This window comes from Rhea pennata, chromosome 1 (assembly GCF_028389875.1).
Source record: "Rhea pennata isolate bPtePen1 chromosome 1, bPtePen1.pri, whole genome shotgun sequence".
NCBI classification, from domain to species: Eukaryota; Metazoa; Chordata; class Aves; order Rheiformes; family Rheidae; genus Rhea; species Rhea pennata.
Window position 1 is genome coordinate 52,435,261 of NC_084663.1, and position 24,960 is coordinate 52,460,220.

At 40.5% G+C, this 24,960-nt stretch overlaps 1 protein-coding gene across 1 annotated transcript in view; it reads left to right on the forward strand.

The window, feature by feature from the left end:
* Positions 1–22,554: 22,554 nt before the first annotated feature.
* The window catches only part of ANO4 (anoctamin 4), a 114,278-nt gene continuing 111,872 nt past the window's right edge, over positions 22,555–24,960 (forward strand). Inside the window, exon 1 of the mRNA XM_062575580.1 lies at positions 22,555–22,696. Coding sequence (XP_062431564.1) covers positions 22,555–22,696 — 142 coding nt within the window. The remainder of the gene's footprint in view (positions 22,697–24,960) is intronic.

Here is a 24,960-nt window from a genome sequence, read left to right on the forward strand (position 1 = left end):
GAGCACAGCAGAGCCGCATCCTTCCAGCCTGCACCCTGCAGCCCCTTCTCCCGGAGGGGTGGGAGCTTCAGGGCCAGCCTCCGGCACCAGACCCTGGTGGCGTGAGGTTCCCAGGGCTGGGACGTGCCCATGGGTGCCAGGCTATGGGAATAGCCTTATGTTCACGACAGGCAGCCACCTGAGAGTGCAAAAAAGCTCCTAGCCATTGGCCTTCACCGAGCATGTGTGAATCTGTGCTTTAGTCAAATATACATTAGTCCGGATGTATGAGTCTAAAAGTATTTCAGTCAAATAAATATACTTTGCTGCAGTATGAGATAAAATATGTTTTTCCCTATCAAGAAAAAAAAGAAAAAGGAAGGAAGTTTTGCTGTCTTAGATCCTGCTCCTGAAGTTGTATAGGATGTAATTAAAATTATCATGAAAGTAAAAGACAGCTGATGGTTAATAAATCTCAGCTGTGGGCAGAGAGCGTTTTGAAGGCCAGCCTGCAAAGGCTGTAAAGCTGGGGCAAGGGCAGAGCAAGGGCAGGAGCCCTGGTTTGATGTGCGGGCTCCCCACCAGCCCCATGCAGCACGTGTGAGCCCGGCACTCGAGGGGCTCTGCGGCATCCCCAGGCACGAGGGCACCCGCAGGTGGACGAGGCGGCGGTGGGAGCCAGGGTGGCCCCAGGGCTCTGTGTGCTGAGGGTTTCCATGAGTCTGACCTCTGTCTTTGCAGCAGCTCCATCCTGGCCTCTGCCTAAGATGTCTAGCGGAGCACAGCTTAGTGCCTGAGCGTATAAATGGCAAACCGGTCCCCTAAAACCAGATACAAAAAGACAAAGTTAAATTAAGCCTCGTTGCTCTGCTGAAAGCCATTGCTGTCTGCGTTGTGGAGGCAGATTCAGGCGTATCCTGAGCTATCTTTCTCCCATCTGTGAAGTCTCTCTTTTTTTTTTTTTTTTTTTTTTTTTTTTTTTTTTTCTATTTCACAGATGATAGCTTAGATTGATTGCACCATTCTGCGTTACAGAGGATAGCCAGTTAGGTACGATAAAAGGAGACTTGTGATACCTGAAGAATAGCAATCGACATTCAAACAGTGCGTTAAGACAAAAAAAAAAATCTCCTTTAAAAATCTATCTATCCTCAAAATATATTTCCATAGGTAGGGCTTCAATTCGTTCTCCAGGCAGTAAAAAAGTGTCTGGGGCTTGACCTTGTACTTTGTTTCATAGGGGCTTGCAGTTTGCCCTGGTGTTTGATACTACACAGAATATAGTATTAAGAATGTCCTTGATTTTGGAAAATCAGAGTAATAACTGGCTGTTTGTGAATAAAAAGCACAATTTGGAATGCAGTGCTTACCAAAAGTAAAGGCCATTTTTAAATACTCTCATTGCTTTGTATATTTTTGACAAATAAATGATGTATGTGTATAGTAAAATGAGTGAAATGAGTTACTGCATCATTTCCAAATCATTAAATGTTACTTAAGAATACAGATCCAAACTTCCAATTTTTAGAGAATAGATATTGCCCCAAAGAAAGAAGTGTTGACACAAAATGTTATTTATTGTGATAGAAACAGAAATATGAACCAATTTTGTATGAACTTACTACATGCATTATAATGCAAGTCTATTCCACTTGTTCATAGACAGGATATATTAAAAGCCAGGACATCCAATCCACAGAAATTTTTTATTCTCACATTTTTTTTTCCTCCTCTGAATATCTTTTGGGTACTTTCTGGTTGTTTCTGGACAGTTGAAATATTTCATTTTGGTTGGGCTTTTTGTTTTCACGGTATTTCATTTAATTATTTTGATGTGGTTTGCTTTCTGATTTCAATTTTTATGTTTTGAAATTATTTCTTACTGTTTGTGTATTACAGTAACGTTAATTGATGATTGGTATTCCAGATGGCATTTCAGTAATTGATATGATAATTGTTTTTTGGCTTGCTCAGAGGCAATTGGTATTCTAATTGATAATTTGTATTCTGTTTGATATGTTATGTTGCATTTTGCAAAGTGACAAGTTGTTCCAAAATGAAAAGCCAGAATATTCTGGACCAGAAAAGGTCAGATTTATTTGCTAAACAAAATTTTGTTGAGAGCAGCTCTTGACTTTGGAACATTCTTTTCTTAACAAGTTGACTTTTTTTTTGATAGAGAAATGTTCTATTGAAAATTCTTTATCTGCCTTAGTTATTGGTGTCTGTTGTGACCATCAGATTTCAGGACAGGGTATTCTTTCTTACTTCTGTTTCCATATTAGAGCAAGCAAAGGAACTTTTTTCTTTTTTTTTCTCTCTTTTTTCTTTTCTTTTTAAATGGCCATTCAGAATGAATGCAGTTCTAATAAGGTTTAAAAACCAGTTGCAACAATCAAGTAAATTGAAATAGATACTTAAAAAAAAAAAAAAAAAAAAAAAGCCAAAGTAGCAAAGACAACACCAGAAATGCAGGCAACCCCAGTAAGAATTCAGTCAGCTGGAATGGTGACAAATGACCCTGATTGCAGCACGCTGGGAGAACTGAAGCGGGGCGTATTTTACACTCAGATTGTTAGGCATTTATCTTAACAGCCTGGAACAGTGTATATGCACTAGACATTGTGTTTTCATTTTGTGAATAGGAACCAAATAGTGAAGTGTTAGGCAGAAATAAAAATACAAGACTCATAAATCCATCAAACTGGACATCTTGGGAGGGAAAAAAAAAAGTTCCATTTATTCAGCTGGGATTGTGAGATTTGCCTAGGCAGCACCTCGCATTTGGCGCCGCAGCCCTGAGGCAGCTGAGCTGGTGGAAGCAGTTCAGCTCCAGCGACGTGAGCTGCTCAGCACGGCGGCCCCACGCACCGCTGTGGGCGCTTGCGTATGCTCACATCCCCAAGGACCACCCAGTATGCCAAAAAAGAGGTCCTTCTTGCAAGTTCATCCACAACAACTGCCAACAATTAAACAGCAACCTGAAAGAGATTTATACTCACTCAGCGAAGCTTTTCTCTTCACTTTTGCGTGAGGAAGACAAGTGTTTCTTCTGCCTGCCATGCAGAACGTTCGAGCACTGTTACGACTGTCTCTAAGACATCTTCAGGACCTCAGGTTGTTTTTCTGCATCCCTGTAAAGCACTATGGGAATTTTTAAATCATGCTACTTTATCATGGTTGAAATGCTAGGCTATCATAACTAAATAAACTACTTCTGGGTCTGTAAACACCATCCTTTGATGTGGGCCCAAGATAAGTTTTTATCACTAGAAATTTGTTTTGTACCGACAGAGATAAACAAACCCTGAATCTGGATGTAGTTACACCACAGCTAACGTACCCACGCCTGTAAACCTGAGGAGAATAAGCCATTCTGGCTTAAAGCACGTTTACATGTCTAACGCTGTGTCCATGCTGGGCCTATGTCTCTTTAACTATCTGTTTCCAAATATGTGCAGAGCAAACCGCGCAAAAGCAGGGGGTACACAAGCTGAGTCCTGATTGCAGCTCAGACGTGCCTTTGGTTACAGTTCAAAATGCAGATGTTAATGCTTCCCGAGACGGGCAGGCAGGTGACGGTGCTATCCCGCCTGTTGCAGGAGCGCACTGGGGGGAAAAAGGCGGTGACAGGTAACACGCCTGTGGGAAGATTTGTTTTGCTGGTTTAGGGAGGCTGTGCGGTGATGCTTTTACAGAAGTGATAAACCTGAGACCTAGAAAGCAACTGAAGTGGAAAAAGATGCAACTTAGAAATGAGAGAAATAACGCAGGTGGGTTAGGAAGGAGGTCGCCGCTCCCAGAGTCACTTGAAGAGCTGCCTTAAGGGCTGGCACGTGCAACAGGGAGGCACAGCCCATCTGCTGACACCTTAGGGCAAGTGATTTTCTGCCATACTGGAAGCAGTCTGCCTTTTGCGCCCTCCAAGCGGTACGTGAGACAGCCGCGAGCCTGAGTGTTCCTGGCATCGGGATAGCATCTGCTCCCGTCCTCAGGGCTAGCCATAGAGGAATGGTGGGGGAGAGAGCAGGGGCCTCTTTGGGTGATAACAGCTTTATTTTAGACACTTCTAGGAAAACATCAAATCAATTCTCTGTAGAGTCAAGAAAGAAAATTGAGAGGAGTTATTAGGTGAAGAGCAAAACCAGGAACGTCATTGTGCCACTGTAAGACTTTGGTGAAGTCACAGCCCAAGCATCAGGTGAATTTCTGGTCCTACCGACCAGGTGAACCTACAGGTCCAGGATTCTTGAAAAAAAGAAAGAGATTGGAGAAGGAGCAATGGATGATCAAAAGTAGGATCTTGTTGGAAACGTGTTGGAGGCTGGGAGAAAATCTTGGGAAAATATCACTGTAGATGGCTCTCTTTTTTTGTATGCATCTACTATTGATCACTGTCAAAGACAGGAGACTGGGCCGAATGGACCTTTGTCCAGTTTGTCTAGAAGGGTGAAGGATGGTGGGATGAAATCAGGCTCACAGCCAGCCTGGGATAGTCCTCTGTGAACTAAGCTCTAAGGAGCCTCAGAGAGGGAAAAATGTCAGGGTTTTCATCAAAAAAAAAAATCAACATATTAGCAGAATCTGCATGCTGAGCTGGGGTCAGATACTCACACCCTTTACTGGCTGCATGAATTTTTGATAGAAAATAGAAAAAACCCTGACATTCAAGGAATGGTTTCTGAAACTAGTATAGATCTTGAATATGCAGTCATTTATTCAAAAGTTGACAAAGAGACTACACAAAGCCTCAAAAAAAAAAAAAAAAAAAAAAAAAAAGAATAAAAGTGAATGCACATAACTTATCAAGATGCACTATATTCTTAAGGAGGTTTCCTTCCAGTCAATCTGATTCCAGGGAAGCAGACGAGTCTGTAATCGGTAATTTAATTTTTCTGTTTGCTTATTTAAAGATTTAAAGTTGTGCTTTTCTTTTTCTTCTTTTGCTTTTGGTAGCTGATGTGATCAGAAATGTTGCACCATTTTCAAAGTATATTCCATTATACTTGGAATACAACCTGTGTTTAGATGTAATTTTTATGAATCTATTGTGTTACTAGTGGCAAGAGACTCAATGCTGTTGCTGTGGTGATGCTGTGCTCTACTGTCATTTAGAGAAGTGGTATTTAAAGTTTCTCAGAAATGATTTAATCTGATCTGGGAATCCTAATGCAATTGTAACATTTTTTCCCAAGGTGTAGGAAAAGATAGCCCTACTTCCTAGTATATTTTTGCTTTCTACATAGGATATGAGTGGAAAAAAAAGGAATCTTCCTTTAATTGTGCTTTGGGGCTTGTGTACAAAGGGCAGCAGATGAATTTTTCTCTCATGTTCATTCTTTTCTACCTGGAATCAGCAAGCAGAAGAGTCCATCATGTCATCAAGCATAGCTGTCTCTGTGCTGAGTCTGAGATGAAGATGTTTTTGCATGAGAAGCCTTTCATGTTACTTGCCCTTTCTGAGCTTCCCCTTGTCAAGGCTAGCTTCAAAATGTGAAAAAGCTGAAGCTGTTAGCAGAGCATCATTGACTTTAATAGGAGATGTGGCAATTTGCACAAGCTGAAGAAAGGGTGCTGAGCTTTTTGAGGTGAACAAATTAGCCAATTTCTTCCCTTTCTATGTGTAAAAGTCAAAAGGAAACAAATATGTAATTTCCCCATTTATATAGTGTATGTCAAAGACTTATCTTCTCTCTTTGCTCGTGCTTCCAATGGGCTTGCTTATGATCTTGCTTATGTGGACTTTGACGACTGCATGTTTCTCAGACCTGCCTTACTTCTTGTGGCTCCTCACAACACTGCAACTGAGATCTTCTTCCTCACTCCTTGCTCTGGGCTCCCCTGCATTTGCTGTTCTCTAAAAAGGGACTTGAAGAATGTGCCTACATCAATCTGCTCTTAAGGTGTCCACATACCACTAAGGGAGAATAAAAGAAGCCTCATGAAGAGAAAGAGCCCAAGTCATTTCTCTTCATGAGCACTGATTCTCAGGTATTACCAAACCAACTCACTGCACCTGTCAGCAGCAGTCTGATATCCCAGAGAAGGTCTACAAAGCAGGTCAGGGCACTTGAGACTCATTAAGCACTGTTCACTAACGGGTTGTTTATACAGCTTTGTAACTCTGCGTTGCTTCCTGATTGTTCACATCCCTATTATCTCTGGCTGGAGAGAGATGCACCAAGAAGGAGGCTATAACATTACATCTGTTCCTCCAAGTAGTGCAGAGTGGAATAGAGCTAGGACTGACCCAGACCTGACTGTGGAGTGCAGTCCCAAATGGAGAAGCTCTCTCGGTCCTAGCCCAGTACAATTTGTATGCAATGCCTTGCCAGCCCCAGGTTTGGCACTAGAGTCATCTCCACTGGTACTAGAGTTGCCGCACTGTGCTCAGGAAAACTGCCTGTGGGCCAGCTGGATGAGGCCCTGGCAGGAGCCCGCTGGATGCAGGCTCTGCTCTGTGCAGAGGTGTGCAGTGCACAGTGCCAGTTACCCAGGGCTGAGACATGAGCAAAGCAGATGCCCTGGCAGATACCTTGGCAGAGTGATTGCAGAGCAGCACAGGATGTGGTTGTTCATCACTGTAGCATCTGAAGAGCTGACAAAACAAAATTCATCACAAAAGCTTTGCAGACAAATTCTGAGCCACAGGCATACTGTTTTTATTAATTTCTCCCTCCTTTTTCTTCTTTATGTTTGATCTTTATTTCTTTCTGACTTTAAAGTACTTTAGCACTCCACTTTTAAAGTTTTCACAGGCTTTATTTTGGAGCATCTGTAGTATCATAAGCATACTATCACTTCGTAAGAGGCAAAATATACTTAACATAAAAGAAATGCTACTATGAAAAGAATTCCAGTATAAAAACATAGCTGGGAGCAATGAGAATTAGCCAGAAGCAGGATGGAGGCTGAACATCCCTGCTGGGAAATTGCACAGTTGAGAGCGGTTTGTAGGAAGGGGGTGAAGGTGCTTCTCTTACATGAACCTGCAAACTCAAACAGAGGCATCAGAGAAAAGGGCATGAGAAGAGCTGCTCCTCAGAGAGGCAAGAAGCTTGTATGAGGAAGATGACAGAAATGTAGTTTAGGAGGGGAAAGGCATGTGAAAAATTGCGAATACAGAGAAGGAATTTTTCTGTGTGAAGGAAAAGCAAAGTGACACATACAATTCCTGAAGGCTCAGATCTTGTCCAGCTTCAAAGCACTAAACTTCTACTTCCCATTCTTATATACTTTGTTTGCAGCCGGCCAGATGCAGCTAACTGCTTACAGCTATCTGGCTGCATGCCAGTGCATTTCAGAGCCCCATCCAGAAGCTGTTCCTCCTAAATGAGCAGTCAGCCGTTGCTACTGGCCACACAAAAGCTTTTCATCCATCTCTGCGCTACAGCCCCAGGTTTAAATGCTGCTAATGGTCCACGTCCTGGGCTGTTAAGCCATGGGGAGAGGCAGGAGAGCCTCCTGGTTTACATATCAGCTATGTCTGCCAGAGAGGCCAGGGCACTGGTGGCCCAGCAGCCCAACCTGCCAAGCAAATGCCGCTGCTGCAGGGATGGCTGCAGTGGGAGCCACGTCACCAGGTGTGCAACAGCACCAGGACTTTGGTGATCAGCATCTGCCTGGTACCACGGCTGAAGACACGGCAAAAACTCCACCAGACAGAGCTAACTGAGGAACTAGTCCACAGTGCCCAGTTAGACCACATGTCTTTCTGGAAATCAAATGGGGACTGTGACACTGCAAAAATGAGATGTCGACTTTAACACCTACTCTTCAAAGTTCTTTGCACCATTTTTTTCCTGTTTCTGACCCACAAACCCCATGATTCAGCATGAACGTGGGTTATTTGCAGTAATAATCAGGGGAGTTCAGAGTCTGCTTAGCACCAGTAATTTACCAAGTTTTCATCTCCTATAACCCGTGTGCACTATTTTAACATCTCTGCCTCCCTTCCTCCCATTCCTCCTACCTTTGTCTCTGCTTTTGTGCATGTTATCTAAGGATACGTTTTCAGGAGCCAATGCTTCTTTTCAAAGGACTTTCGCCCACATGAAAACAAGGTAATATCTCCGCTTACTGCAATATTAGCATCTTTAATTTTTACAGATACTTACTTCCAGTTTAACAAAAGAAAATTATATAGAAGAGCACTATTTAGGCTCTGTCTAGAAAAGGTTGAAATGTTAATTAAACAAGGACACTTCCAACTTTGTTCGAAGCCTGGTTCTCGTGTAAATACAAATTTACCTATTCTGTACAAGAGAATGTCTTATGCGGACAGATTAACTGCAGTGGGAAATCAGGAGTGTGTGGTGAACTCTAGATTGTATGAAATATATTGGTGTCATATGTTTGGTGTAAACTGTGATAATTTTTGTACACTTTTAAGTCTTAAATATGTCCAAGGAATAATCTATAAAATTTCCAATAAGGCTGGCACATTCCTTCCTCACATAATTCAGTGTTATCATTTTATAATGTACTCAGTGGAAGAAATAAAATGTTGCATATAATTAGAGTCAAATTGTAGATTGAACATCATGTTGGATGCAGTTAATCTGCAAATTTTGCAGTCCTTAGCAAAAATGATCTGACTGCAGTATCCTTTATTTTGATGGCTGAAGAAAAGTGCTGCACAAATAGTTTAGGAAGCTGAGTCACAGCTGCACAACAGTTTATAGGCCATGCTTTGGGAAAATGAAGAAGCAATTTACTTGAACCTCAGAGAAATGTAGCAGTCAGTTTACATTTGGAAATGGCTCCTAAAATAGATCATTTCATGATCAAATGAAAGTGCAGCCTTATTGAGATCCAGTCAATCACTATGTGCCAGTGCTGGGTTTTATTTTACATTTGGTGTTGGTAGAATATATATTCTGACTCTATTGTAAGCTTCAGAGAGATGCTTGTTTTAAATCTTACAACACCCAATAGTGATGCTGAAAGAAAACAGCTGTGATTAATTTTGTAGTAACTTAGGGATAGCTGCACAGGCTTGGGTGCACCATAAACTTCCAGTGACTGCACAAGAAATAAAGAAGTCCTTACGCAGGTGGAGCTCAGCTCCTCATGTGTTGAAGCCCTTTAGGGCTGAGCACTTTCTTCAAAGCAATGTCCTGTCCAGGCATACTCGCTATTATTCTGCTCACGCAGATTGGTGTGCTGCCTTCCACAAAGTGAATCAACTGAATAAGGTGACTGGGATTTGGCTTCTGTATTAACAGCAATGTGATTTCAACAGTCCCTAGAAGCAACCAGCAGTTTTGTTAGCCCTGTAACTGGGAGAACGCTCTTCCCTGCTTCTTCTGCAGGTTATGCTTCCTGCAGACCGACTCTGATGAAGTGCTGCAAAGTCAGGCAGAGAGAGCGCAGCTCCGATCCCGAATGCACAAAACCATCTCAAAGGAGAACAATTCTGCACGGCATTTCTTTTTTCACATGTGCACCCCCAGTGTTTTCACCATTTGCCTACAGAAGTGGTGGCTCTCTTCCCCACAGTGATATGTAAGCTACCAAAGTGTACCAAGATGCGAAACGTTCAAAACCTCTTCCATGGCTTGGAGGCTCACGTTGCGTTGATTGTCAGTGGGACTGGAAGACTGCAGTCATTAAAGCATTCTTGAACGTTTCAGTAGGGGACTCCTTTCACAAAAATGTGCAGTCTAATCTATGATGAATAATGACTGTGACTAACTGCTCTTTACAGTTTGTGGGCTTGCAGTACAGGTGTTCCTAATTTTGGGGGTCAGCTATTCCCATCTGCTTCTCAGTTTGCCTGTTAATATCTGTTTATATTTTTAAATTTGTTTTTAAAACAAAGGGTAGCTGCTGATGAAAGGAGTGAAATTAAATTAAGCATAAAATGGTATCACAGAACTATCATTCAGCTCTTTGTTGCCCAAAAAAAGATGATCTAATGGTTTTCATCAGAGTATACTGATAAAGTTGGAGCAGTTGTGTCAATATTAACATAAAGAAATCAGAATCAGTGTTTTGTACTGTAAGTTAGCATTTTTCTCTATGAATGTACCATAGACATACAGGAAATATCAACTTTGCTTTTTTTTCCTGTGGAAAAGTAAGGACTGTTTCCATAACAGACAACATTTTTTAGTTAAATTATTATTTTCTAATTATAAGATATAAATCTGAGAATTATTTTGATGTGAAAGACAATTTCTAGTGTTGATCTGAGAGAGAAAAGGAAAGCCAAAGTTTCACAGGACTGGTCAAAGTGGAATTGTTTTTTAAGCTTAAGAGCATACTGTTTTCCTAAAAGCAGACATTTTTTTTGCCTTAAAAGTGAGTCTCCCTGAAGTGTAACATCTTTTTATATGATGAGATCTGATGGTACTTGTGAATGTTCAGAAGAAAAGCATTCATTATTGCCAAGTTTTAGTCCATCAATCAGAAAACTGTCGTTTAATACACTCTGTGGTAGTTACCTCATTAATATCATTCTGTGTGAGCTCTATGTATATTTTTTGTAGGAGTGGAAGATAATTCTTCCTGGAGGCCAGTAAGGCACTAAACCATGACTGTATATTAATTTAAATATCTATTAGTGCGGCTGCCTCTGATGTCTGCAGCGCAGCAGCAGTAAAGATGCTCATGATTTTCATTTTCATATACAGTTCATACTTTTATAGCTTTTTTCTTCCCAAGAAGGTTGTTATGGCTCCATTTTAAACTATGGCAATTTTTATATTTTAGTTATTCTGTGCTGGTCTCCTGTATCTAACAGTGCTAATTTTTATTCCTGTCAGGTATAAGTTTATCTATTCATGGGGCTGAAAAGCGTGTACAAATCTGTCAGAGGAGAACTGCAGCAAGCTACCCAGTGTCACAGCGTCCGCCTGTGGTTGGGCGTCTTTCACTCCCACGAGTCAGAAGGTCAATAAAAATGGAAGCGTCATCTTCTGGATCTAGTATTTCGGCAGTCGTTGGTGGAAAAGGAAAAACTCATCAGCCAGGTAACAGATTTGGCTTGACACCTTTTTCAGTTGTGTTTCTTGTGTGGTGTGCCGTAGTGTTATGAAGCTGGTATTGAAAGCATCAGCTCATGCTACCATGGAGATCAATCTACTGGTCGACAGAGCTATAGATTGATGTTTGTTCTGCCTGTGTTCGATATGTTTTGGACAGCTGTAGATCTCATTGGGAGAAGCAAGAGTTGGGACAGCTGGGGCTGGGGAATAAAAACGTAAGCTTAATCATTAAAAATATAAACCATCTGTAGTGGTGTTCAAAATGCTAATACAGAGAGTGCTTTGGGCCATTGGCTTTGAAAACTGCTCCCTTTATATACATTCAATTTTGATAAACCTTGAGCTAATGGTAATACTCTGAAGGCTACAGGCATCACTATGAATCTCAAGAAGTGACACTAACTTTTGTTTTGAACTATAAATTTGGGACAATTCAGGATGTAGATCAAAGTCTTATTCCTAGAATGAAAACAAAAACTCTAGATCTGAAGGCAATTTTACAATAGATGTTGATTGGATAACACAATGAAACTTTTTAAAAGAAAGCCAGAATCTCCTGGGAACCATCAAATTCTAATTGACATCATGAATTCATTCCTTGTTATGTTAATTGCCAGAGCTATTTTAGAAGCATCTTTTCTTATAACAGAGGAGAACATTTGTGCTGGCCATATTCAGGCTTTCTTCACCGTGAAAATTAAACTCCAGACTTCTTGCTGGAGTGGAGCACATTAAGGCTGCCCATGAGGCTGGTTTTGTGGCTCCTACAATGAAGGGGCTCTGGATCTTCCAGGTGTGCTGCCCTGGGAAGGCCATGATGCACCCTGTACGCAGCTGCGGGGGCACTGCGGAGGCAGAGCCCGCTTGCGTGAGATAAACAGCTTTGCCTGCAAACCTTTATCATGTTTTCATCACCTTGCGGATCTGGAAGTTCATTGATTTTTGTGAAAGCTGAAAATGCAGGTTATATATTGTGGTATTGTGGTATGCAGGTATTGCCATGAGTTTCACACACCTATACTATTCGGTCACCATAATCTTTGTCAACATGGATTAATGAAGAATTTTCAGTGACTCACAGCCATATGATTTTGCTTATATCAGTTCCTCTGTTCACTTCTTGGCCTTCTATTTCTTCAGCTTCTGTGTTTTTCCTCTGAAGTGCAGAAATTACTACTACTGCAATGTTGTTGTTGTTGCTAAAGATGCATAATCATGACTCCGGCATGTTAACAAACTCACAAAAATAGCTGCACCACAGTTTGTGAAACAAATACCTTGAACATGTACAATAGGTTGTACCAGCGATGTTCATTGTGAGCTGATCTACGTTCTACTTCTGTTTGCTGGTGGACTTGGTTTATGTTTTAATACTGAATGGTATAAACAACATACATTGGCTCTGGATTGAGAAAAGGACCCCTGTTCAGACGTACCATAGAAGTTTCCTAAAATGGAGCTCATTAGTAGAAGTGCGAGTGACTTTGGATCACAGTTCTCTGAGGAACTTAAGTTTCAGCAAAGTTGTCTGAGATTAGTTTTTTTTTGTAACATTCTGCTCTTTAGATAATAACAGCATCTATAACATACAGAGAGCATGCTCGCTGGCCTGGTTTAGGGAGACGTTTTGTATCTCCAACTTCACTAAAGTTATTAGGTGTGTATGGTATCCAGAGCCTTAAGTCTGCAGACTTTTATACGTTGTATGATATGCCTTTTATCTTACTTGTCTTATAGCATCATTGTTTCATGTGCTACTGGTATTCAATAATGTTTTTATGATTCGAGCCTGATTTTTTATTCTATATAGAGCACTAAATTTGTCTCTCAGTCTGGATTAAGTTGCAACTATTAGGGATGTATGCAAGTAAAGTCTAAAGAAAGATTATCCTCAGGTAACACTTTCACTTTAAAACTGAAATCCTGTGTTATTCATCCTGTTATTCAGCTGTTTGTTCTAACTTCATAAATAACAATCCAAATGCACTTACTGACCAATGATGATAAAGCTGTACATTATAAATAGTTTGGTATTTAAGAATGAAGATATTCTGGACTATTAGTTACCTATAGAAAAGATCTTACACTGATATTTCCCCAGCTATCTTCCTGCTATGGTATACAGTAAATTCCCAGGGATTTTGTTCAGCCTGTTTCTAAGTATCTCATACAATGTGGGTTCTTGCTTTCCTTGAGTGCTGTTACAAAGTTCAAGTAGGTCTCATGATTGAAGAAGTTTACATTATATTCAGTCTGAAATTTCCTTTGTCCAGTTAATAATAGTCAGAAAACAAAGACATTCCAGCATAATGGATTGTACAGAAAAGTATTTTGAGGACTTGAAATGGCATTTCTAATTCTTATCAATCAAATTCAAACCATGGAAAGAAAATTACCTTGATAAAATGACAGAGAAATGAGTGAGTATTTTTCCCTTTGACAGCATACCACTGCTCTTTCTCCATACCACTTTGTTTCCCATTGCCAATTTTCTTTTCTTTTTTTTTCAGAATGACACCTCTTTTTGTTGTTTATCGCTAATTCTGTTTGATTGACAACTACTTTCTTTAACTGAAGTTCACAGACATGCTACACTCTAACGTGGAAGAAGTATAGGTATTGTTCAGTGTTACTGCGCTGCTTTATAGCTTACTTCCCTGTCGGTTTTATTTGCTGTTGGCAAGGTGCCGGAGGCCAAAGCCTTCTGCTGTCATTCTGGGTGTTGCAAACAGGGAAAGTGGCCAGTGAGCAGTTAGCTGCCAGTAGTGCGCCTTTCTTTTGTAAAAAAAGACATTTGTCCTGTGCAAGCTTGCAAAGAGGTACTGTTCAGCCCCGAGCAGAACAGCAGCTACCGAGCTCTGATTTTAAACAGATCACAAGGTATCACATAACTAAAAAACAAGCAAAACCAGGGGGAAATGGAAAGAAGAGTGGAAGAAAACCATTAATACAGCAATGTTGATGAAGACTCCTGATGCCTCTGCTTACCCCTCTGTCTAAGGAAAGTTCCTTTGAGAAAGGAGAAAAGCAGGGACAGATCTCTCAGATGATAAATCTAGATGCAATGATTTGAACATTGACTTAATAATGGAAATATGCATTCCTTCCAGAGTCATGGAAGGACGGTATTTTAATTTTGGGGATAACCTCCAATTATCATCTAATTCTGGGAGCTGTTGTGGTATAATGTGGCTACTGGAGTATTGAATGACTGAAGTACAAGGTTCAAAGCACGTGAGGTGGGCCTTGGGCTGATGTAAATTGTTAAAACTCCACCTGAAGATAGTTGGGGATTAATTTGTCTGCATTGCACGCAAGGAGGCTTATTTTGAATGTGATGATAATCAGCATTTAGGTTGTCTGTCAGAGCAGGGGGACCAAGTACTGAGCAAGCCTAGAGGTTAAATCCTCTTTCCTCACTCGATTCCCTCAATGTCAGGATTAGGCATATCTGAGGACAAAAAAAAAAAAAAAAAAAAAAAAAAAGCTTACCTCACTTCTGACTGCATTGCAGCTTTATTGAGGAATAAGCAGGACTTTGCTTCTTTGCTTTCTGGTTTTCTCCCTACTTTCTCTATTGGTATTATATATTCTAAATCAGGGCAATGTTACCTTACTTTTTTCCCATTTGTGATGAATTCCTTTATTCTTCATCACTGAAAAACTAGTCAAATCTGATTTCTCTAGCAGTTCTCAAATTGCTAGCTGTTGAGAAATTATCTTGCTGAGTACATCTAAGCAGCAGTGAAGTGAATTGCTTAATTGCCTTTCTGTCCTCTGGAAGCTTGCTAGATCTTTGCTAGTTGCAGGGCTTGCTCGCAATTGAGACCCATTTAGTACCAGCAGAGATTCAGAAGGTGCCCAGGAACATTTTCTTTCTCTTTGCTTCCAGCAAAGGTCTCTGAGTAAACCTTAATACAGATATATAACTACGTAATTGTAACCAGGAAAAGAAAGTAACCACGTAAGATTACATAATACATGGTGTTACTGAAATTAACTTCAAATTACAGCATGTACCTAGGCGCAATTCCTTAGTGTCCGAACACGCTGTGTGAATTACAGATTCGGTGTGTTCAGAACTTCTCTCAACATATCCCGTGTACCTTCTATTCATATCCCGTGTACCTTCTATTACCTGCTTCAAACTGAAAGCCCCCTAAGTCAGTGCATATGCATCAATACATTCTGAGGTGTATATAGAAACACATATACAGTAATGTAGATATGCCTTTATATCAAATATATAAATGGAGATATGTATGCAATGTACACTTCTGTAAGGAAGGGCTCTCTCTGAAATCAGTTTATTCAAGAATTTAGTAAATATGTAAAGAGACTTCTGTTAAAAAAATCATAAAAATGTTTTAGAGATTTCTGCTAAGTAGTTTACTGTTCAAAAACGGTCTCCTCCAAAGCCAAAGTGTATTTTGGAATGGAGATTTCTTGCTATCTGAAATAACGTAGGCAGATCCATGATGTTTGAAAGAGCTTTTTTGTTCAATGACAAGGAAGCACCTGCTGAAATTACTGGTTTCTGGCATTCGGATGGAAGTCTAGTGCCATCATTGGAATTCAGTGAGAATCTTTCCTGTCAGACTCTTGCCTTTTCCTGCAAGTAGAATCTGATGGAGAAGTTTTCAAAGTTAAAAGCGGATGTGTGTTGCCTTAGGCATGCTTTTTTTGATTTCAGGGATCCTCTTTTTATTGTATATCAAACTGTGTCATATTCTTGATGCATGCAGTTTTGGGGCATGAATTAAGAAAGAAGAAGGCAGTGATGTAGGATGGCAGAACAACTGATTTAGGAAGCTGGGGAAAAAAAAACACAGTCCTTGCAACTGTGGCAATCAAAGTTAAAGTAAAAAAGGAAATATATGTTTAATGGGCTTAGTCACAACTTAATGAAATTTGAATCATCAAGGAAGCTAGAACTGAGCGAGTTCTTTACAACTGATAATTTACTGTGCAAAAGAGATCGTTTTCTCTTCACAGAACGTCTGTGCACGTATTTGTCAGCATTCCTGATCGTTCACATTTGGTAGTGAATGTTCTCCAGAAGACCTGTATTCGTTTGGTGTGATTTGTTGGTTAAATCACATTCTCTTTTCTTTCTTGCCTGGCAGGAATTTTGGCATATATCCCCCATAGATTAAAAGAATAAATTCCTGTAAATTCTGCCAGCAAACTCCACCGTGCAAATATCCTTGACAGCAAATGCAAGCAGGATGTGCAAACAGCTGATGTCAAATCACCTGAAAATTTGAACTCATGCTGACAGAAGTGTTATTATCTTACTTGTCTAACATTGTTAGAGATCTTTTTTCAACATGCCTTCTGCCAGGCATATATAGAAATTCCTGTGATCTGGAATGAAGCATGGAAAAAGCAAGCGAGTCTCAAAAAGTCTAACTTTCCCTTTATTAAACTGATTTGAACGTTACATAAAATATGTGTTTACTAGAAACATCCTTGTGAACTATCTTGACCGATGGCAAAGAAAACACCCTGGATACTTAGCTTTTCTCTTTATCTGCAGCCTGTGTCCACTACACTGCAAGGTTAATGCACCGAACAAACTCCCTCGGCTGTACCTGAAGCCCGAGCTGGAAGTGCCTCCCTGCTGAACACAGTGATAGTTTCTTGCCTTGAATATTCGTGCTCAGGAGCCTCTGCTGAAGCTCCTAATGGCGAGTACAGCTTGGGTTGGTTATGGTGAGGAGCTTCTGTCACTGGGCTGAGGGACAGGTCCTCGTGTGGCGATTAGGTGGTGCTTTGAACTTAAGAGTTGAGCTCATCACTGGATGATGCAGCGCCTGAAATCTCTCACTTTGCTTAGTCTTTCAACCCAGAAAGACAATAAAACCTGGTTTTCAGTGCTAACTTTCTTGTGTAGCTTAAACTGATCTGATCTAGGCAGAAATTGCCTCTATCTGTATGGATTTGTGCTGCCTCTGACACAGAAATACTGATCCTACCTGGGACCTGTGCATGCCTTCAGTAAGAGCTTTCAAAAATAATATTAATAATTTTAAGTGGTGTCTTTGAGAGTATTCTACTTCTCTGGGGAGTATGTATTTTTAAACTCATCTCTTTTCAAAGACTGTTTTATTTCCCTTCCTGCTTTGATCAGTCTCTTATTTGCTGTTGTAAAATGATCTTTCATTCACTCTTGCAATCAATTATGTATGGTTATGTTAAAATCAGTACAGCTCACCCTCAGATTTCAGCTTTGTAGCTGTTGTTAGTTACAGCATGTCCTCAGCTGGAGGAGGCTGTCCAGCCCCGATCTCTCTGCTTGTTCTGGATCATTTCACCTGCAGAGAGTTTCTTTTCGTAAGGAAACGTGTAAAATAGGAACAGGCAGCCAGATGTGTCCTAGCACCAGACACAGGGAACACTGCTGATCCCAAAGCAAGGTCAAGGTGTTGTAAGACCAGTGTATCATAATTGTCATAAGAGAACAGAAAATATTTTTGCTTTAGCTTTTTCTGAAAAAAATAAGGAATAGATATAAAATTCTGCAATGTTTCTGAGAAAGTAATGACCTGCTTCATTTAAAAAGAAATAGCTTTATCATTCAGGAAGCAATCAGGCAGAACTTGAATAATCGGTCATTATGTTCTTGTAATGCTTGACTGAAAATGTGTTTTTTTCTTAGCTGTATGGTTCTTACTTAAAGGAAGCTCAGTGTTATGTAAGCCTCTGTTTCTAATATAAAGTATGTTTTTTATATTTTTCAGAAATCTTCTTGCAGGTAGACTGTTCAAAGATGGACTAACTAGCTTGTGCTTTGGCAGAGATATTTTTCTATGAACAGAAAAGAGCTTTCACTGCAGCAGGGCTGTACTATATTATTCATTTCCATGTCAGATTTGTTCCAGTCCGAAAGACAGCAAGCACTCCTTCCTAACCCCTAGCCCAGTGATTCATCATGAAATATTTAAATTAAGGCATGACCTTTCTTTACAACTCAGAAAAAGATATTTCTGCTTGGGGTAATAGATATTATATAAATAAGTGCACATACATATCAGAACCCACCAAAAATTCCTAACAGTGCAATGTACTCAGTCAGCAAGCCCAAAAGAATTGTATGAAAATCAGCATCTTAGCTTACAGCAGAAGTAAAGGTAGCAGTGAAGCAAAAGCATCATCATTTTTGGTTCCCTGTTCCAAAAGAGAAGCCCCCTTTGGACCTGCAGACTGCTGCCCTTTGCTGTGCCATCAGTGCCTGGACTTGGTCTCACCACTGCTCATCTCCTAGTAGCAGCTTTCAGCATGGAGCTGTGCTGTGTCTCAGGAAAGCGGATGTTTTCTCTTTGCATTTTGGGTAACTCCATAGAAGCACAGCGTTTGGTGGTTATGTCCTTGGGGTACACAGTTCTGTACCATCCTATGTTTTAGAGGCTCCATGGACCACATGGACCACAAAAATTTGCATTTTTTTGAAGTCTTTCTTATTGATAGCATTCAGGGTACTTACAATAGAAAAGATGAGGAGAAAGCACTGCACTTTAATGCTTTATTTAGACCCTACTTTAGGAAAGTATCTAGCAGAGGAAAGGACTCCAGCACCTGTTAGATGGGGGATACAAAGGAGTAACCTGAGTTTGGATGAAACTGGAAAGTTTTTAAGGGTCATCAAACTTGCACCTACTTCGAAGTCCCCTTGTGCTGCCAGAATACCTGAAAATGGTGCGAACTCACCAACAGACTTTTCTAGATGCAACTTTCCACTCCAGAAGTCTCTAAAAATGGGCCAATTGGGATGGGCTGGTTGTGCTTACCCTCTTCTTATTTCTTTTGCCTGGGCACCTGCTGTCAGAAACAGGATCCTGGGCTAGATGGACCTCTGTCCTGAGATCCTGCATCTAGGATAAGCATCTTCCCATTTCTATGCTATATTCATTCCTCAGTCCTCATAGGATAGCTGAAGTTCCTGGAATAAGCTGGCTGTTGGTGTTTTCTGCAGGATGTGCTCAGACTTTGAAGGCAGTAATAGGTTGTGATATAAAGTTAGTCTGTATAATCGATTGTTACATTAAAATCCACGTGGAAGAGCAGTCTGGTATTTTGCAAAAGCTATCGTGACATTCCATGTTATAACAAAGTAATTCTTTGGTGCCCTGAAGTTATCTATTAGGTCATGCTTCTTATCCCCATGCAGCCAGATTTTTTGCTTGTCTCATCAGTAAACTGCTGACTTTAAACCTGGGCAAGCTTTTTGCAATAAATAGTTTGTTCAGCAAATGTTCTCTCCCCCTCCTCTTTCCAGATCGTCTGCTGGTGACTCGTAATATTGTTAAAGGTAAATGGTAACTGAGGAGATTTATCATTCACAAGTAGTTAGATTTTTCAAACATAAACAAATATTTGAACATATGTGATGGTGATCCTTGGTAATTATGCTTTTATATGTGCACTCACAGTGTAGGAAGAAACGGGCAAAAATAAAACGCAGTCAATCCTACTGTCATTTTTATATAAATAAGAGTAACAGGAAATGAGCTGAATTGTTCAGTCCATGTGCAGAAGTGTCTCTGCTGAGCTATACACTGTGACTTTATGCCATTTGCAGATTGGCTCTTGTGGATTCCTACATCAGGCATTGTGGCACCTAAAAAGACCTTTGGTCTCAATAGGTGAACACATCCTTAGGTGCCTTGTCTCTTCAAATCATCAGTGAAGAGAAGTGCTTCTAGGGGGTAATTCAAAGGACTTATGTGAGACACTGTCCCTCCACTGATCTGTACACAGGACCTGGATCTAAAGATCTAGAAACTTGGAAATATTGGCCATAGAACTAATGTGACACACTGTTCCTGGGGGTTCTGTGCAGATATTTGGGTCTTTTTAACTTTCAAACATTGAGACTTTGAGGCAAATGAAGAAGGAAGAAGGGTTGTATCCTTCTGCACAGCAGTTTGGGTGCTTGTCCACGCAGGAGGCCTGGAGCCTCAGTGAGCCTTGGTCTCCTTGGCTGTAGGAGATTGCTCTTATCGCCAGAAGAGAGGCAACAGTTGGGTTTGACCGTTCCCATGCCCACAGCTCATTCTGGGCAGTAATAGAATTAGAAATGCAAGAACAGAGGGCCAGTAAGACCTTGTCTCTATAGCTGGTGCTCAGGTTACTTTGTCAGTAGGGGAGAGTCTTAGGAAAGGAGTATTCATCCTTTTTATCTATGGCTATCCATGGAAAAGGCATATACAGTACTCCAGAGAGTGAGAGAGGTGAAAATTTAGGACTCCCTGTTTCCACTTCCCTGTAGTTATTTGGCTGTGTGGACCTCTGTGCATCTTATGTCAGCCAGGATGTAAATGGAGGGGAGAACGGACCCATAAATCTTAAGAATACCTTAGACTGTGATAATTTAATAGTGTTATGTGCTTACAAATCTTCTCCTCTGGTGCTGCTTCTGGAAGATAAGAAGACAATTTGTATTAACATACCTAAACATATGTCATACCTTACAGTATATTTGGAAGCAAAGGGAAGCTATTTTAAAGTGGCCTTTCAAAAATAATTCCAATATTGTTATTACAATACTCTTGATACGGCCATGCCCAGAAAACCAGCTGTAACACAGGTTCTTCATGCTAAACCAAATGATCTGCATTTGGAATTTCCTTTTTTTTTTCCTGATGTCCATTGGACTTCCCGATAGAAAGTGAAGTAGCTCTATGTATTTATTTCAATTGCTTTTAAAGCATCATTGAAATTAACAATACATTTTTGTCTTTTTTCACAGAATGCTCTCTCACTTTTGCAGCAGACATGTTATTTAATCCAAAATCAGGGAGAAAAACATTAAGAGAAATGATTTTTCTGCATAATAGAAGATTTTATCTCTGCTGAACAGTGACAGAATATACTATGTTTGTAAGGTAATTGGTGAATCAGTTAAGACTTCAAAAGTCTTAATAGCCAAGTGGCTATGTATTTATGCATATACAGCAATCTACCAGGTCAGAGGTTTTTCAAAGGTCTGCAAATATTTCTGTAGGGTACTCAAATTTGTTTATCATGGAAACATATTGTGTATTAATGTTGTTGTGATAAAGTACTTTCGCTTAAATCAGGACTCAAAAAAGACTCCAGAGACTTCTCTTTCAATGTGTATCATTACCTGTTAGTTATAATTATTGCAGAACTGTAGATGTGCTTTGTAGATAGATGGAGAGCAGATCCTGTGACCTACATGCGTAAAAATAAATACCTCAAATTAGGGAAAACTGCACAAACAGCTTAATAGCCCTTTAAGATGCTCCCAGTTTGTCACTGCAGTTGCATGTGTGCTGCATTGCCGCACAGAAACCACTGCAGATGTGGCAGACAACTGGTCTCATCTCAACATGTTGCACTGTCTTAAATATGTTGATAGGTCAATGAGTCTGCTTCCACCAGAAAGAGGGAATTAAACACATTTGTTTGTTTGTTTTTTGTCCTTCTCCCGACTGCCACCTGCAAAAGGAACTCAAGATTGGAAACAAGCATCAAAATGAAAGATAAGGGAAACTTAACCCTCCTTGTAGAAATTTGAATTTTTTGTTCCAGAAAGAAGCCCAAGTACTTGGTTGAGGGGCCAAAGACCTGTGGAGAGAAAACAGAGCCTTTTTCTTCTGTGCAAGGAAGAGGTGGCTTGTGGCAGGGCAGAGGATGTGTAACCGTCTCTGCCCCATGCACCAAGAAGATACCTACAAGAGAAAACACACAGCCTGTTGCTCTGACTTCAGTGAGGTGGGAAGCCTCACTGGCTTTTGGTTGGGAAGCCCTGCAGGTGGAAGGGAGCTGCCCTCTTGGGTGGGTATATTTGCCCCCGCCTTGCTGACGTGCGATGGCTCAGCTGGAAGCGAGGCCTCAGGAGCGAGGGAGGCTTGTGTGAGGAGCAAGGTCTGCAGGAGGGGATGGCAGCACAGCTCGCCAGCATCACCACCCTGCAGCGTGTCAGCTTGCAGCGCACCGATGCTAACCTCATTGCCCAAAAGACTAGTGACAATTTTAAGCTTTTTTTTTTTTTTTTTTTTTTTTAAATCTCGTGGAACCTTGCAATCTTTTTTCTGTTTCCTTCCTCACCACCCAGTATATGAATGTTTGGTATGGAAAGCACTCTGAAATTCCCTTTGAGCAATATAGCTAAAGCAGCTCCCTTTTAAAAGACTTTTTGTGAAATAGTAGCTAGCCTTTTGCCCAGCGATACACCGTTAGCTCCCCCTGAGCCACTCCCCTTAGCCTAGCACAGTGCCAGTCTTGTGTTGCTAGCAAGACACAGGTATGTATGTGTGTGTGTGTATATCCATACATATATATAGTCTGTGATTCAGAGAGCAGCTTTTTTTTTTTTTCTGAGGCAATGATTGAACCAATATTTTCATCATTCAGGTACCTGAGGTGTGTTTTCCATTACAGGCATGGATGCTGGGAAGACCCACTGTGGAGAACATTTTAATTCCTATTGCAGAAAACATAATGCCAGAATCGAGATCAGTAACGCTATTGATTTCAGGTGTGCGGGGCTCTGGCTGAAATGTCTAGATAACAGTGTGAGCAGTTTCATTTCCAGCTGCCTGGCTCTCACAGCGAGATGCCAGTAGAAGACGTACAGATGCCGGGTGATGCTTTGCCTCGTGCTGACTTGGGGATGCCTAGAGGGAAAAAGGGCCCCACGCACACAGCTTCCTGCCTGCTTTACAGAAGATCCTCTGGCAAGAAGGAGCAACTTCTCCGTAGAAGCTACAGGCGGTACTTAATGAAGCAGAACAAAATTACCAATGTTGGAATTATCTCTGCTCTTGCTAAATAGTGTCCGGTTGGTGGTAGGTGGCCCTGTGACAAGAACATCTCCCCACGTGGCTTCCTAGTTATTTGCTGCTCATATTTCCATTTCCAGGCTGAAGCACAGCCTTGGTGAAGGTGCCTGTTGTTGCTGCCAAAATGATAAAAACCTCTCAGCTCACTGAACAGAAAGAATTCACTGGCGAGATGCCTTTCCAGAGAAATTCTTTGAAGCTGTATTTTTTTTCTCTCTCTGCAGAAGCTTCTACAGCTGTAGAGAAAAAAAAAATGTTTTCACTTGCCTAGTTAATTAGAATTGAGGAGGGGATAAAGAAGAAGTACTGTGATTACAGAAAGCGAGCCACATATTTCTACTATGGAAGATAAGTGGCAAAATTCTTCAAGAAACCCTGACTGCCACAGTGAATTACAAATATCAGCTCTGTTCTCACACATCCATTCAAAATTATTGAGATTTATTAAGTAAATGTGAACCCTTTATTATGTATTAAGCAATAGTAGTGCTTGCTCTATGCAACCTATTTATATGCTGTCTCTGTTTAGTGCCAGATACTGAAAATAATGTGTTTTTTTTCTTTCTGTACCCAAGTGCTCATGCTCAATTTTAGACCATAGTGTGCACGTAACCATCTACAAACAGGATTTGCACCCGGTGCATGTGTAAAAATGCACAGACTTAGAAAATCTGTCTTCAGATGTATACTGTGCAAAAAAAATAGCCTTTTGCTTGTGAAGTCTACATCTGAATTGTTGCTTGGATAGATGTTAGAAGCAACAAGGCCCTCATGCAGCAAAGTACTTGAGTATAATTTTAAGCAGAGAGAAAATCTCTGTCATTGCAGTAGGAAGGAACTGGCTTAACATTAGCACCATAATTAGTACCTTGTTACATAATTCCTTTATCTGGTCCATATGATCATTTTATTATTTAGAATAAATTAAAATTCCGGTTTAAAACAAGCCATCTCATTCAGCCTCTAAAATTGAAATGTCTTTTTAAAAATTTGAGTTGTTTTCCTAACCTAATTAGCAGTCTTTTCAAAACAAATAAAGAAAGAAGTATGCTACTTTATGCACTATTTTATACATCAAAGAGTGCATCAGAGTAAATGCCAGGAGCTAATTTAAAACAAACTAAAATGTCACAGTGAATAGAGGTAAAAATATTCACTAATATTCACTTTTACATGTATTTATTTCTAATGTTGCTGTGGAGAAAAGGTCTTTCCCTACCAGCCTCCCAGGCAATATTGCTTAGAGTTTATTCGGTAGGATCTACCACCGAGAAGGCATGAATCAGCAAAAGACACCTCGCAGCTGCTGAAGCGAGGAGATGCTAAAGCGAGGCTACTGATCCCCTTATACGACAGTGGCACTGGATAGTATCCAGATTTGTTACATTGGAGAACTATGGTAAAATCCAGAAAAAAAAGTGGACAGCAGGCAGAACATTGTACCTTTTCCAGAAAGCTGCTGGGCTAACACCCGCATTCCTCCAACAAATTAGAAATCATTCATTTGGCCAGTGCAGCCCCATCACATAAGGGACGTCTCCCTCAACAAAAGAAATGTGGCATTCCCTCCTACAACGTCGGTGCTGAGCAAGAAAGAAGACGGTAAGAGGGAACCTGCTTTGATTCAACTCGGTTTATTGACACTGTGAAGAATATGGGAGCTTTCCTGTAACCACTTATTTGGAAGCTTTTTGCTACTGGCAGATTTGTTTCTTGGTCTCCTTGTTTTGGTGAGGACTAGATTGTGATTAAGCATTTATTAAATCACAAATATCTGGTAGAAGATTATGTCTCTGATTTTGAGTGAAATCAGACTGGATGATATTGTTGGTCTGATAGTTGTGTAGTGAGTACAAGTATTAAGGAGGGTAGGAGACTGTTGTTTGTGTCCATACTGAAATACTGGAAGCTGCCTGTGCTGAAATGGTCCAAATACAGGAGCAAAAATTCTGAACTCATTGAAGAAAGTAGCAAAACTCCTCTTGGCTTTATAAGTTGTTTTAGGTCGGACAACAGTCTGGTTTAGGTTGGACAATTTATGGACACCCTCTGGCCAATATTTTTCATTAATTAAACAAAAAAAGTGATCTTGGAATGAAATATATAAATTCTTTGATAGCTTCATTTTATTAATAGGCTGGTTTGTTAGATACATGTTTGACATCAGCAGTTCAGGACTT